At 34.0% G+C, this 13,085-nt stretch overlaps 10 protein-coding genes across 10 annotated transcripts, besides 1 other annotated feature; 7 read left to right on the top strand and 3 right to left on the bottom strand.

Annotated features, from left to right (window-relative positions):
- Positions 1-13,085: part of a mobile genetic element that runs on past both edges of the window.
- TVAGG3_1011020 (keratin-associated protein family) lies at positions 134-2,018 on the top strand (the record flags this gene model as incomplete). Its single annotated transcript, XM_001579139.2, has 1 exon — positions 134-2,018. A coding segment is annotated over one exon (1,885 nt), but the record flags the coding sequence as incomplete, so codon positions are not given.
- Positions 2,623-3,285, top strand: TVAGG3_1011010 (uncharacterized protein; the record flags this gene model as incomplete). Its single annotated transcript, XM_051254546.1, has 1 exon — positions 2,623-3,285. The coding sequence occupies one exon, from the start codon at positions 2,623-2,625 to the stop codon at positions 3,283-3,285; it is 663 nt and encodes a 220-aa protein (XP_051080120.1).
- TVAGG3_1011000 (KilA, N-terminal/APSES-type HTH, DNA-binding family) lies at positions 3,939-4,766 on the top strand (the record flags this gene model as incomplete). The annotated part of the gene is made up of 1 exon (XM_051254545.1): positions 3,939-4,766. One exon carries the CDS (start codon positions 3,939-3,941, stop codon positions 4,764-4,766), a length of 828 nt encoding a protein of 275 aa, XP_051080119.1.
- Positions 5,292-5,765, bottom strand: TVAGG3_1010990 (uncharacterized protein; the record flags this gene model as incomplete). Its single annotated transcript, XM_051254544.1, has 1 exon — positions 5,292-5,765. The coding sequence occupies one exon, from the start codon at positions 5,763-5,765 to the stop codon at positions 5,292-5,294; it is 474 nt and encodes a 157-aa protein (XP_051080118.1).
- Positions 6,716-8,040, top strand: TVAGG3_1010980 (organellar and viral DNA polymerase type B; the record flags this gene model as incomplete). The annotated part of the gene is made up of 1 exon (XM_051254543.1): positions 6,716-8,040. A coding segment is annotated over one exon (1,325 nt), but the record flags the coding sequence as incomplete, so codon positions are not given.
- On the top strand, positions 8,726-9,703 carry TVAGG3_1010970 (organellar and viral DNA polymerase type B; the record flags this gene model as incomplete). Its single annotated transcript, XM_001282551.2, has 1 exon — positions 8,726-9,703. One exon carries the CDS (start codon positions 8,726-8,728, stop codon positions 9,701-9,703), a length of 978 nt encoding a protein of 325 aa, XP_001282552.2.
- TVAGG3_1010960 (uncharacterized protein) lies at positions 9,825-10,388 on the bottom strand (the record flags this gene model as incomplete). Its single annotated transcript, XM_001289121.2, has 1 exon — positions 9,825-10,388. The coding sequence occupies one exon, from the start codon at positions 10,386-10,388 to the stop codon at positions 9,825-9,827; it is 564 nt and encodes a 187-aa protein (XP_001289122.2).
- On the bottom strand, positions 10,707-10,979 carry TVAGG3_1010950 (uncharacterized protein; the record flags this gene model as incomplete). The annotated part of the gene is made up of 1 exon (XM_001298933.2): positions 10,707-10,979. The coding sequence occupies one exon, from the start codon at positions 10,977-10,979 to the stop codon at positions 10,707-10,709; it is 273 nt and encodes a 90-aa protein (XP_001298934.2).
- Positions 11,026-11,460, top strand: TVAGG3_1010940 (uncharacterized protein; the record flags this gene model as incomplete). Its single annotated transcript, XM_001298934.2, has 1 exon — positions 11,026-11,460. One exon carries the CDS (start codon positions 11,026-11,028, stop codon positions 11,458-11,460), a length of 435 nt encoding a protein of 144 aa, XP_001298935.2.
- TVAGG3_1010930 (uncharacterized protein) lies at positions 11,722-13,062 on the top strand (the record flags this gene model as incomplete). The annotated part of the gene is made up of 1 exon (XM_051254542.1): positions 11,722-13,062. The coding sequence occupies one exon, from the start codon at positions 11,722-11,724 to the stop codon at positions 13,060-13,062; it is 1,341 nt and encodes a 446-aa protein (XP_051080116.1).

Genomic DNA, 13,085 nt, shown 5'->3' with positions numbered 1-13,085 from the left:
AAGAAGGTGGAATTAAGTTCGATCCACTGAATTTCATTTTCAGCTTAGCGAATGCGGGTGTTAGTTTCGCTGAATGGACAACTATACAGAGTGAAATAAATGCAATATGGACGTTTTTGGGGTCAAAAGCGGAATGGGTGAGCTTGTAAATGCTGCAAGAACATTAGGTGAAACAGGAAATTTTGTAGATGGTTTTAAAAGACTTGTTTCAAATGTTTTAACAAACACAAAGAAATTATTTAGATATACCGTACATAACGGACGGATTTTCGAACAGATAGCAACAAACCCTCCGGTTATGGCTGCGTTGATGATGGTTAGAGATATAAAACCACGTAACGACGGGAACGAAGAACATGAACAACAGGATACTGGTCGGGTTATTCGAGACATTAAAAACGTGTATCCTGAAGTTATTGATTTATTTAGAGGAGTTAATGATTCAATTTCAAAACATTCTATAACCCTCGATGAAGAGAATAAATTAACAGATTATATATTCGTCATTATTGCAGAATTAATGAAGAGAATAAATGAAAAAGGAATTGGTGATATCATTAATGTCAGCGATGTAATAATGAAAAGAAATTTTGACTCATTATTTACAAAACCGAAAACAGAATATAGTCTTTATGACGTAATTACCGAATTAATGAAAAAGATTAATGATAATAAGAGTTCTGGCGGAAGAGTTGAATTAGAAGTGAATGATGTTAATGAGAAATTAGCCGAAAAAGCAAACAAAAATGAGCTTTTAGCTCTGAGTGATAAAGTCAAGAACCATGTTCATTATATAAGTTCAGATGAACAGATTATAACGGACTACCATGGATATTTAACACGAAGTGATGAAGTGAAGACGGAAGATGTTAATGAAAGAAGATATAAATACATTCGTGCTAAAGGTTATGACATAAGCTGTACTGTACAGTATGACACGGGTAAAGCACCAGAAGCATTTAGTTATAACAATGAAATTTATGCCTCTACTTTCTCTGTTAAAGGTGTATTAGTTGAACCAAGATTTACTTTGAGAGTTAAGTCAAAAATAACGTTTGAAGATGCTATTAAAAGTAAAGCTGACAAAGTTGAACTCGAAGCAATGAACAAAGTTTTGAAATCTCATAAACACAACATCTCCGATATAAATGAACTTCAAGCTACATTAAATAGTAAAGCTGACAAGAACCATACACATAAATCCTTCACTACTGTTAGAGCAGACGACATAATATTGAACTATACCCTTGGTTCAAGTGCACCTTTAGAAAATCCAAGTACAAGCGTAAAAGATACACTAAACTCCTTAAATAGTAAATGTATGAACATTGAAGGTCATGCCAGAAACTTTGAAACACATGAACTACCAGCAATGTTAGATAAAAAAGCAGATAAAGAACATACACATAAATCCTTCACTACTGTTAGAGCAGACGACATAATATTGAACTATGATTTGGGTTCAAGTGCACCTTTAGAGAATCCGAGTACAAGCGTAAAAGATACTCTTAACAATTTAGATAACAGTTGCAGGAATATCGAAGATCATGTCAGAAACTTTGAAACACATGAACTACCAGCAATGTTAGATAAGAAAGCAGACAAAACAGAGCTTCAAACATTAAAGACTGAAATACTTCAAACATTATATCCTATAGGTTCTATTTATACGTCAATGAACTCAACAAATCCAGCAACAGTTCTGGGTTTCGGTACGTGGAAGCAGATTGTAGATAAATTCTTATACTGTGCTAACTCTTCAAAGCAAACAGGGGGTTCGAAGAAAATTACTGAAGCAAACCTTCCACCGCACACTCATACAGGAACTACAAACACAACAGGTAATCATTCACATTCAATAACAAAAAGAGGTTATAGAAATCTTGCAGCGGGTTCGGATAGACAGGGAATGGATAGATCTGATATCACAACTGACCCGGTAGATTCAAACGCAGGTATTTTCTGTGGAATCACAGGAAATCATTCACACACTTTGACAACAAATCCAACAGGCTCGGGTGAAGATTACATGCCACCATTTGTGACTGTATTCGCATGGTATAGAGTTCATTGAATGAACTAAATATATTTTATGTCTGTAATTAATTAGGTAATGAAGTAATGGATGAACTACAGAAATAAATGTTTACGTTAATGTTTACGTTAATGTTTACGTTAATGTTTATGTTAATGTTTTCAGGTCATTCAATAATTAATTATTTTTGAAGAACTGAAGGTGTCACTATGCCACCATGTGTCACTCGGTTATTTAACTTCTCTGAAAAAATGAGACAACATGACATTTAGACAACAACACAGGAGGAAGGTAGTTATGAATTATTTTTGAAGAACTGAAGGTGTCACTATGTCACTCGGTTATTTAACTCATGACATTTAGACAACAACACAGGTCATTCAATAATTAATTATTTTTGAAGAACTGAAGGTGTCACTATGTCACCATGTGTCACTCGGTTATTTAACTTCTCTGAAAAAATGAGACAACATGACATTTAGACAACAACACAGGAGGAAGGTAGTTATGAATTATTTTTGAAGAACTGAAGGTGTAAAGTTAGTTTTATTTTTATTTATTTTTTTATTTTGTATGTAAAGACAGTAATGTCAGTCGAAGCAAAAACATTTACGAACAAATCTAATGGCGAAACATTCACAAAAGGCACTTATAATGGTATTGAAGTCTTACGTAGAGACAAGGATGGTTACATTAATGCAACAAAGATGTGTCAGCAGTTTAGGAAAGACTTTAGAAAGTTGTTGGAAAATAAGTCCTGGGAAGAGTATTATAAGGCATTTTGTGAAGAATATAGCAACCGCCGGAATTCAGACGGTTGGTTTTTATACAAAATTCATGCAGGAATTCCTGATGAAATCAAACAGGTTAGAGGAACGTATGTAGACCCAAGACTTATAAACTATATAGCAATGTGGGTTTCTCCAAAATATTGCATAGCAGTTGGAAAAATTATGGACTCCATAGACAAGAAAGTTCATGAGAAATTAGATGAAGAAGAACTTGAAGATACAGTAGAGAATGCTAAACCTTTGTTTGAAGAAGAAGTTGGAAAAATGTGCGAAAAACAATTAGAACATGAACGTGAGTTATGTTATGGTTATAGAGATTCTCCATACGAACTAGACCAATGGGAACAAGAAAATTTAAAGAGAGAATTTAGAGAATATGAACTCGCTAAGATAGCATTAGAAGCTGCAGAAAAGAAGTTAAAAGCTTGGGGTTGTTTTGTACAAAAATATTGTGAGTAAATGAACCATTTATTTTTGTCATAAACGACCAAAAATATATTTTATCGTTAATGGTTTCAGGTTATTCAATAATTAATTATTTTTGAAGAACTGAAGGTGTCACTCGGTTAATTAACTTCTCTGAAAAATGATGACAACATGACATCACATTTTGACGAAGTGCAAATCTTCACTTCGTGTCAAAATGCAAAAATAATGCTGAAAATGAAATTTATTTTTGAAGAACTGAAGGTGCTACCATGTTACCATGTGCTACCAGGCCAATTAACTTCTCTGAAAAATGATGACAACATGACATTTTGACAACAGGTACGAAAACATTAATATATAAAATTCATGAAAATTCATGCAGGAAATTCTTGAGTTTTGGATGAAAGAATACGGTCGAGCCAAAAGTGGCTCAACCTCAAAACAAGCATTTTATGAGCTTACTAAGGGTGGTATAAATGAATTCAAAGTATTTACATACATGCTGACCTCGTTCATTTTGTTGCTGAATTCAGCAAAAATAATGTTTAGGTGAAGAGGTGAGATCTCACCCGTTTTTTCACCTGTTTTTTCACCCTCTTGAATTTTCATGAATTTCCTTAAGATAGAAAAATAAAGTTAGTTTTATTTTTATTTATTTTTTTATTTTGTATGTAAAGACAGTAATGTCAACATCAGAGAACACAACAATTGCTATCGTTCATGAAGCCATTAATGAAGAATACGAGTACATACAGTATAACAAACAGTTACGTCTCATTCGTTCGGTCAAAGACGATATGTACCAAATGCAAAGTATTTTGAATGCTCTTCGTTCTACAAAGCAAGCATATCATTGGTTTGAAAACCAACAGACAAAAGAACTTTTAGAAGAATTTCCTCATATGATTGCTTCCCTCGGAAAACCGAGGGAAGAGATTCCATTCGAAAATCGCAAGAATTTGGCTCCTTGTTTGAAAGGTTATTATGTTCATAGACTTTTAGTAAATGCTGTAGCAATGTGGGCTTCACCTCGTTATGCTTGTTATATTTTCATGATGTTAGATGAACTATATAAAGCAGAACGTGGAGAGATGGAAAAGAAACTTCAAGCAAAAGATGAAGTCATTGAATCCGAAGACAAAAGCATACAGAAAAGAATACCACGTTCAGTACCAAAAGGAAAGGAAAAGAACTATAAGTATATGATTTACGCTGAAGAGTTGGAGAAAGAAGAAGATAGAGATATGGTTATGTTGCATTTAGTGAGAAGAAACAACAAGAGCTTTTATGACTTAGCTAAGATATATAAATCTGACAGAAACTGGTTCTATCGTGAAAACTTACCGATTTCAATGACACCGAATGAGCAAATAAAGGAAATTGTCAAAAATACTCTTCCTCAAACACACTATGACATCAAAGGTTGCACAATACTTACATTCAAAGAAGACTTAACATTACTGAAAGAAAAGATAACAGAATATTTCGACAACTTCAAAGAGGAAGAATGAAAACTTACCGATTTCAATGAAAAACATTAACTTTTTGACGAAGTGAAGATTTGCACTTTGTCAAAATTTAATGAAAACTTATCGATTTCAATGAAAAACATTAACTTTTTGACGAAGTGAAGATTTGCACTTTGTCAAAATTTAATGAAAAACATTAACGTAAACATTAACTTTTTGACGAAGTGAAGATTTGCACTTTGTCAAAATTTAATGAAAAACATTAACTTTTTGACGAAGTGAAGATTTGCACTTTGTCAAAATTTAATGAAAAACATTAACTTTTTGACGAAGTGAAGATTTGCACTTTGTCAAAATTTAATGAAAAACATTAACTTTTTGACGAAGTGAAGATTTGCACTTTGTCAAAATTTAATGAAAAACATTAACGTAAACATTAACGATAAAATTTATTTCCTGGACTGTTGTCAAAATGTCATGTTGTCATCATTTTTAAAAGAAGTTAATTAACCTGGTGACACATGGTGACGTGGTGACACTTTCAGTTATTCAAAAATATATTTTTGCTTAAATAACTTCAGGGTCTATTTCTTCAACCATTTCACTTCCTTCGTCAATGTCAATAGAAGCTTCTTCAACCTTTGGTAAGAATTTCTGTATAACATCTTTGTTCGTTATTGTCTTCAGAGATGAAGGATAATATTTCACAGATGTTTCACCCTTCTTATATTCTTTCTGTTCGGAAAGATTTAAAGCAATACTGAAGAAGTCAATGTTAGAGTTCTTTATGACAGTATAATGAGTATCTTTGACATTCACGAAGAAACTCTTTTGTTTCAAAACTACTGCTAACTCTTGTGAAGTATAACGTTTGCGGTCAATGACGATAGCTAATGGTCTGACATACTGACCAAACTTAGATTCTTTCACAAACTTTTTGTTAAAGATAACATTAACATTTGAAGCATTATTGAACTCATTCTTGATGGCAGTAGCGAGAGCATTGTATGAAAAGAACTTGCAATCTTGCATGTGTTTCATTATAATAAAAAGTTCGAAATATTTTAAAACTAGCCTTAAAAAATCTAAGCTAATTTTTTTCTAAGAAATTTTTTTATTTCCTACTAAAGATGTATCGGAAGTTGTCTAAGTTAGAACACTCGGAAATAAAACAACTTCTTACAGAAGCTAACATAGATGTTGCAAAACATTACGCGACAAACAAAAAAGCACTCGCTGACATCCTCAATGACTACAATGGTGAAATAACTTATGATAGAATTCATGAGTTCATAAAGCCGCAACGCGGCGAGGACGAAGTCCATGCAAGAACATTTCCTTTAAATGACGTTGCTATTGACTTATATCATAGACGTTCAGTACCACATGAAGTAAGGCGTGAAATGTATGACATAACAAATGCAAACGTTGGTCATACTCGTAAAGCTCTTTCTCATGAAGTAAGGCGTGAGATGTTTGACATAACAAATGCAAACGTTGGTGAAACACGAAAGAGAGATGACACACTGAAACAACAGAGAAGAGAGATGTTTAAAAATGCTATAGAACAAGTTCGCAAAGCTAACGATGTCATTCGTTCCATTGACGACAAACCAAAAGAAGGTGAGAGATGGTTAAAGAAAGATGAAGAGAATAGGAAGAGAAATGTGAAGTCAGGCAATAGACTCATTGACTTTAACATCGAAGCTTTAGATGAACCAAACAGAGACTACTTACACAAACATTTCGGTAAGGTTTTCATGAGACTCTTAGAGAAGATTAAAATAAACTCCCAACAAAGATGGATGGTATGTTATAAACTTGGTGGAAAGTATGAATGTTCTACGTTAAACCTCAATAATATTGGAACATTACTACATCAGCTCTTGAAGGAGAACTTTATATCAGAGATAGAAGCAAATGCTGCAGGTATTGTTGAAATGCACTATGACTTCTTCTTGACAAACATAAAGAATCTTACTGAAATAAAGATGTATGATTTAACTGAATATGAAGGCTTAACGATGTCAGATGTAAAGAACGGCAAACCAAAAAAGAGACCATATAGAGATGAAAGCACACTGACAAATGACCAGAAAGCCATTTTGGAAGCTCTTAAGCAAACAGGAAACCCAGCACTTATAGAAAGCTTTTGGAAAGATAATGGTGAAAAGAAGTTTTATAAGAAGAGAAGCGGTCAGTTCTGGAAGTATCTTTGCACATTACCTATAAATCTTGAACGCTACCAAATCTTCAATGAACTGAACAAAAGAACTGCAGCACTTATGACAGAAGACAATTGTTTCGTTTATGCTTGCATTCAAGCTGGAGTAGATGAAGAAACTATTGACCACATGAGAGAAGTCATTCGTGTTAGAGACTTTCCTCAAAGTAAAGTACAAGAAATTTCTGACGCAACAAGTATAGCATTTAATGTTACCATTGGTTATTTCAATGACTCAAGACATAATGAAATAAAGAGATATATACCAAAAGAATGTGAAACTGTTCGAACTATTGACTTACTTCTTGTTGAAGACCACTACATGCTAAACGAAAGATTACCAATGACAATATATTTCATTCGCAACTATATAGAAATCTTGAAGGAGTGTGGTGGAATGAACATTGAAAAACAGATGAAAATATATACAATGAGAGATGGTAAATACATTGTTCGCATGGATAGAACTACACCGCTATGGGATGTTATGAAAACATTGTGGGAGTGCAAATATTTCGAACCTATTTCTTATGGAGAACTTTTCACATATACGACTGACTTATATAAACAGAACCTTGCACCATTTAAAGATTTGACATATGCTCCAAAGTATTGTGTACAACTGAAGAAGAAAGCAGAGTCAAAAGAAGTAAATAAAAATAAGTGCAAGTTCATTCCTGAGCACGTTTTCTTTGCTGACTTTGAGTGCAGTACCGATGGCTTTCATAAAGCTTTTAACATCTGTTTTGACAGTGAAGATGGTTCAGTGAGTGAAAGCATATGGGGTCAAAACTGTGCAACAGAATTTTTGGAGCGACTTCCTGACAAGAGTTTAATATATTTCCATAACCTCAGCTATGATATAAACTTCATCTTAAGACACATGACAGAAGTGAAAGGAACTCCCATCATTAAAGGTTCACGAACAATGCAAATAACTGGCTTATATAAAGGACGGGCAATTATTATAAAAGACTCTTACAGTGTTATAAATAAGAAGCTTAAACTATTTCCTGCTATGTTTAACTTACAAACAGGACCGAAAGAAGTATTTCCATATAACTACTACAGCAGTGTTTTGTTAGCAAATGACAACAGAACTGGTGTCATTTCTGAAGCGTGTAAGTTTGTAAAAGATATTGAAACGTTCATGAAAAACATAGATTCCATCAAAGGTTGCAGAATAGATGAAAACCACTTCGACTTAGAAAAATATAGCTCATTTTATTGCAAACAAGATGTAAGAATTTTAAGAGAAGGTTTTGTTAAGTTCCGCAATGACATATTGAAAGAGTTTGATTTAAACGTTTATGACTACGTTAGTATTTGTTCAATTGCTAACAAATTGTTTGAGAACAGAGTGTACTTCCCGAATGGAAATCTTTATGACCTCTCAAATAAACCAAGAGAATTTATTTCGAGATGCATTCAAGGTGGAAGATGTATGTTGTCAGATAACATGAAACAAAAGAGCGAAAAGAAACTCATTGCTGACTTCGACGCTGTTTCATTATATCCATCCGCTATAGCAAGACTTTATACTTTAGAAGGAATTCCAAAAGTATTGAAGGATGAGATGTTAAGTTCTGAATATTTGTTAAAGCATTTATTCGATGACGACCAAAAGGAACCCATTGGTGAAAAGTTTATGTCTGGCTTCTTTGTTCTCATTAAGATAACAGAGATTAGAATACATAGACACTTTCCTTTAATAGTTTGTGACCCTGAACTAAATCCAGAACTTAACGTTCCCAGAAGTTCAAACTCTTGCTGTCTCATGTATGTTGACCATATAACATTACAAGACCTTATAAAATATCAAGGTGTCAAATGTGAAGTGTTGCAAGGATATTACTACGATGGAAACAGAGATATTAGAATAAGAGATGAAGTAAAGAAGTTGTTTGAGTTAAGGTTAAAGTATAAGAAAGAAGGAAATCCTTTGCAAGAAAATATAAAGCTCATTCTGAACAGTATTTATGGCAAAACTATTCTATCTCCTATTGAGTCAAAAATAACCATAGTAGATGACAAAGATGCTATAAGATATGCCATCAGAAACTACAACCATATAGTGAAGTTCGAAGGTTTGGATGGTTCAGATAAAACTATTTTCAAGCTAACGAAAAGCATTTGCAGACACTTTAACTTCTGTCCACTTGGTGTTAACATTCTGTCTATGTCGAAGAGAATAATGTGTGAAGTATTCTGTACTGCTGAGGACATGGGCCTTCAAATATTTTACCAGGACTGCGATAGCATGCATATTTTCAATGAAGACATACCAAAGCTTGCAGCAGAGTTTAAGAAGAGATACGGTAGAGAACTTATTGGTAAAACATTAGGTCAGTTCCATTCTGACTTTGCAGAAATCACAAAAGATAAACAAAGTTTAGCATACAAGTCAATATTTTGTGGAAAGAAGACTTACATAGACTTACTCACGAATGATTTAAATGAAGTTGCATTCCATGCACGTTGTAAAGGTGTAAAACAAGACGTTCTTGCTTTAACAGCTAATGAAATGTTTCCTGAAGCTATACAATGCTATTACAATGAAGATAAGAACATTCACATACCTGTTGGAACATATGACAAAGACTCTGAGTTCAGTTTAATGAAACTTTACAAAGCACTTCATGATGGTCAAGAGATTGGATTTGACTTATGTAAGTCATGTCAACCTTGCTTTGAAGAGAAGTTTAACTTCTCAATAACGACTAAAACAAGCTTTATTCGTAAGTTGAAGTTCTGAGGTCATTTATTTTTGTCAGCAATGAGGTCATGAATGAGGTCAGCAATGAGGTCATGAATGAGGTCATTTATTTTTGTCAGAAATGAGGTCATTCGTGATAAAAATAAAGCTAGCGTAGATTTTACAATACTGCGATGGTAGAGTTTAAGAGTTGTGCTTCAATGTAGAGACAGTCCTTATGGTCTGGAGGTAAGAACACTGGGCAGTTATGGTCATGAGTGGAGAACATGTCTATCCAAAACTCACGATTGAAGCCAGTTAATTGATAGTATTTAGGGTTAGGAAGTGGTGAAGTTCGTGTATGACCAATGAACTCATTTTCAACTCCCTTACTTAAGTTTGAATATAATATAGCTTGCTTTCTATCCCAAATGCCAGGTGTTACAATCTTTGAAAATTCATTTTTCCTCGGAAGCATTGCATCATAATTGAAAACATTCTTGAAATCATCACTTGGTTCAGAGATTTGAAATCTTATACGTAATGGATTTTCTTTCTCTTTAGCTACTTCATTGAATGGTGAGAATACAATGAATTGACAGTCATGAGTTCCATCTTCATTTTCATTAAATTCATAATGAAAGTCTATAAGTTGTGGCCGACTACCTTCTTCCTTCAGTTGTGCAAGAAACTCATGTAAAGGCTGTAAAGTTTGTACTTCAATGTTAAACTTTTTCTCGAACATCTCATTAAATGAAATCATACATTGCAACAATGTTGTATCGTCTTTAAAGTATTTGTATATGTGAATGTTTTGGGCGCTTAAAGACTGTTCGTCATTTTCTATCTCGACTTGAAGTATAAAGTCAACCTTTCTGAAAGCACGTGTTATATACATAGATGTTATGCCAATGTACTTCTCTTCATTTATGTTCACAATCCAGTCTGTTGGAAACTTAAACGTTACTCTGTTCCCCTTTATTTTGACGTCAGGGTTTTCACTACTGAACGCAACAGTTAAAGGTATTTGTCTATACATTTAATTCGGATAAAAATAAACCATTTACTCTTTCTTTGCTTCAGCTTCTTTAGCTTTTTGTTCTTCCTTTGCTTTTGCTTCTTCTCTAGCTTTCTTTGCCAGCAAACGTGGGTTCTTTTGTCTTCCAGCAGCTAATGCAGCAAGTTGTTTTTCACTAAGTTTTCTCTTTGGTCTCTCTGGCTTTTGTTCTTGTTTTTGTTCCTTCAGTTCGGATAAAATTTGCTCGCGAATTTCTTTCTTCAATGCTTCAACATCTATGACCCCTTGGGTCTTGTCCGTAGGGCTTGTCTGAGTCATTTGACTGCAGATAAAAAAACAAAATTGAAACTTTAACCAATGTAAAATGAGCTTGTCAAAATCAGAGCGAGAGTCTATTATATTAAATGACGCAAGAGGAATACAACATCCTTTCTATTACGTAAGTCAGAGTAAAGATGGTAAAATATACGTAAGAAAAAGAAAGGTACCATTAGCGAATGCAGAAAGCGACAACATTAAGGTGTATGGCAAGGGTGAAGTCCACGAAGCCCATATAAAACCTTCTGTTCAAACTGAGCCACCAAAAGAACCAGAAGAAAAGAAGCCAGATGTACTTTCAATAACGAACCAAGAGCTTATTGCAAAGTTCGTGAATTTCATTGAAAAACAAACCGAGTCAAAGAACCCTGACCCACCAGTGAAAGAAGTTGAGAGAAAAGAGAATGTACAGTTCATTGAAAATGTCAAGAAACAACTTCCACCACGAATTCCAAGAAGAAGAGTGAGAATAATGAAGTAAATAGATATTTTTATCCGAAGTAAATACATGCAGAACGAACAGTTAAACGAATTTACTCCAGCAGAGCATATTCATCAGATTCGCTCATATTTCGATATCATAGACAATGCAGTTCAAATTGGTGACACTAATAGAAAATATTCTGACGCAAAGATTCCATCACAACCTGGAACTGCTAAAGATAACACATGGGTAACATTCAATCTCTCACCTCCTGGTGAAAATATGTTGGACCTTTACAATACATTCATTACGTATAAAATGGAAGGTCAATTTATTGCAGATAAAGAAATTGGTTCAGGTTCCAATAAAACAAACCCACCAGGATTTTGGATTGGTTTCGATGACGCTTTCTATGCAGTTGCTGGATATCAAATCCTTGCAAATGGTCGTATCGTATATTCTCAAGACAACGCAAGAGAAGAAGCATATATAACTTCAAACTCACAAACTACCGAACAAATAAAGAAAGTAGATGTTTTCTCAAAGACTCGACATGAAGATGTATGGAGTCATTCGGGAACATGCAGAACAGGACAAATTGTTAGTGGTCCAATTACAGCAGGAAAATCATTTGATTTTAAGCTTCGTTTAAGAATTCCTGTTAGAAAGTTTTTACCATTAGAAGCTATAAGATTTATTCCTGCATTTGCTGGTAACATTCAGCTTAAAGTAAAGTTCAGTAGCGACGCATTACAATGCACATCTATATCTGTAAATGATATCATTGCTTTCAATCCAACTCTTAAAGTTGCATTTGCTTCAGATTCAAATCCACCGACAAATAAATTTGTTCCATGGAATGAACCATTCACTATGATAACGAAGGCAGTAGAAGCTAGTGGAACAGTTACTATTACAACTGTAACCCAGCAACTATTTCGAACAAAGATGGATTTTAATGAATGTTTCATTCATCCAAAGTCATTCTCTTTAGACCCTAACATTTATACAGAACTTGTAGAACATTATACAAACGAGGCTTTATGTTTTCCTGTTAAAGTTATGGATTGGATTCCTATGGACGGTTCATTCTCAAAGAATACAGATAGTTCAAGTGCAACATTTACAGCAGCTTATACGCCTATTAATGTTAAAAGTATTTGGGCACTATTTAGAAAGAAAGACAACTATTATGTTAATTTTGAGAACCCTAAGTTTAAATATCTTCAGCTTTCTATGGGAGCTTATGGAAATATGCCTGCAGAACCTGAAAAATCATATGGACCTGTATTTTATGAAATGGTTGCGAACGCCTGCAATACAAACAATGATATGATAGGATTTAATGAAGATGTTATGAGGTCATTGGTGGATGATGGTAGTGTGGAACATAAATGGGATAGCTATGACAACACACATTTCTTATGTGGTTTTCCAACAGAAGTGGACTTTTGCTTCCAGCAAGGTCAAACATCTACTGCTCCAATAACATACAAATTGTCTGTTAAAGGACCTATTGAACTAGCAACTGAAAATGTACCAAAGCCACTTATTGGATTTATGAGGGATTGTTGCTTTGCCATTCAGGTGCGTGCTAATGGAATCCCAATAATAAGATTAGATGACTATAACTTAGCTACGGACGACAGTGAGGAATAAAGGATGAACGTTTATTTTTAAAG

The sequence above is a fragment of the Trichomonas vaginalis genome, chromosome I (genome assembly GCF_026262505.1).
Source record: "Trichomonas vaginalis G3 chromosome I, whole genome shotgun sequence".
Taxonomy (NCBI): Eukaryota; Parabasalia; order Trichomonadida; family Trichomonadidae; genus Trichomonas; species Trichomonas vaginalis.
The sequence above is the reverse complement of the archived record's forward strand: the minus strand, read 5'-3'. Positions and strand labels throughout refer to the sequence as shown.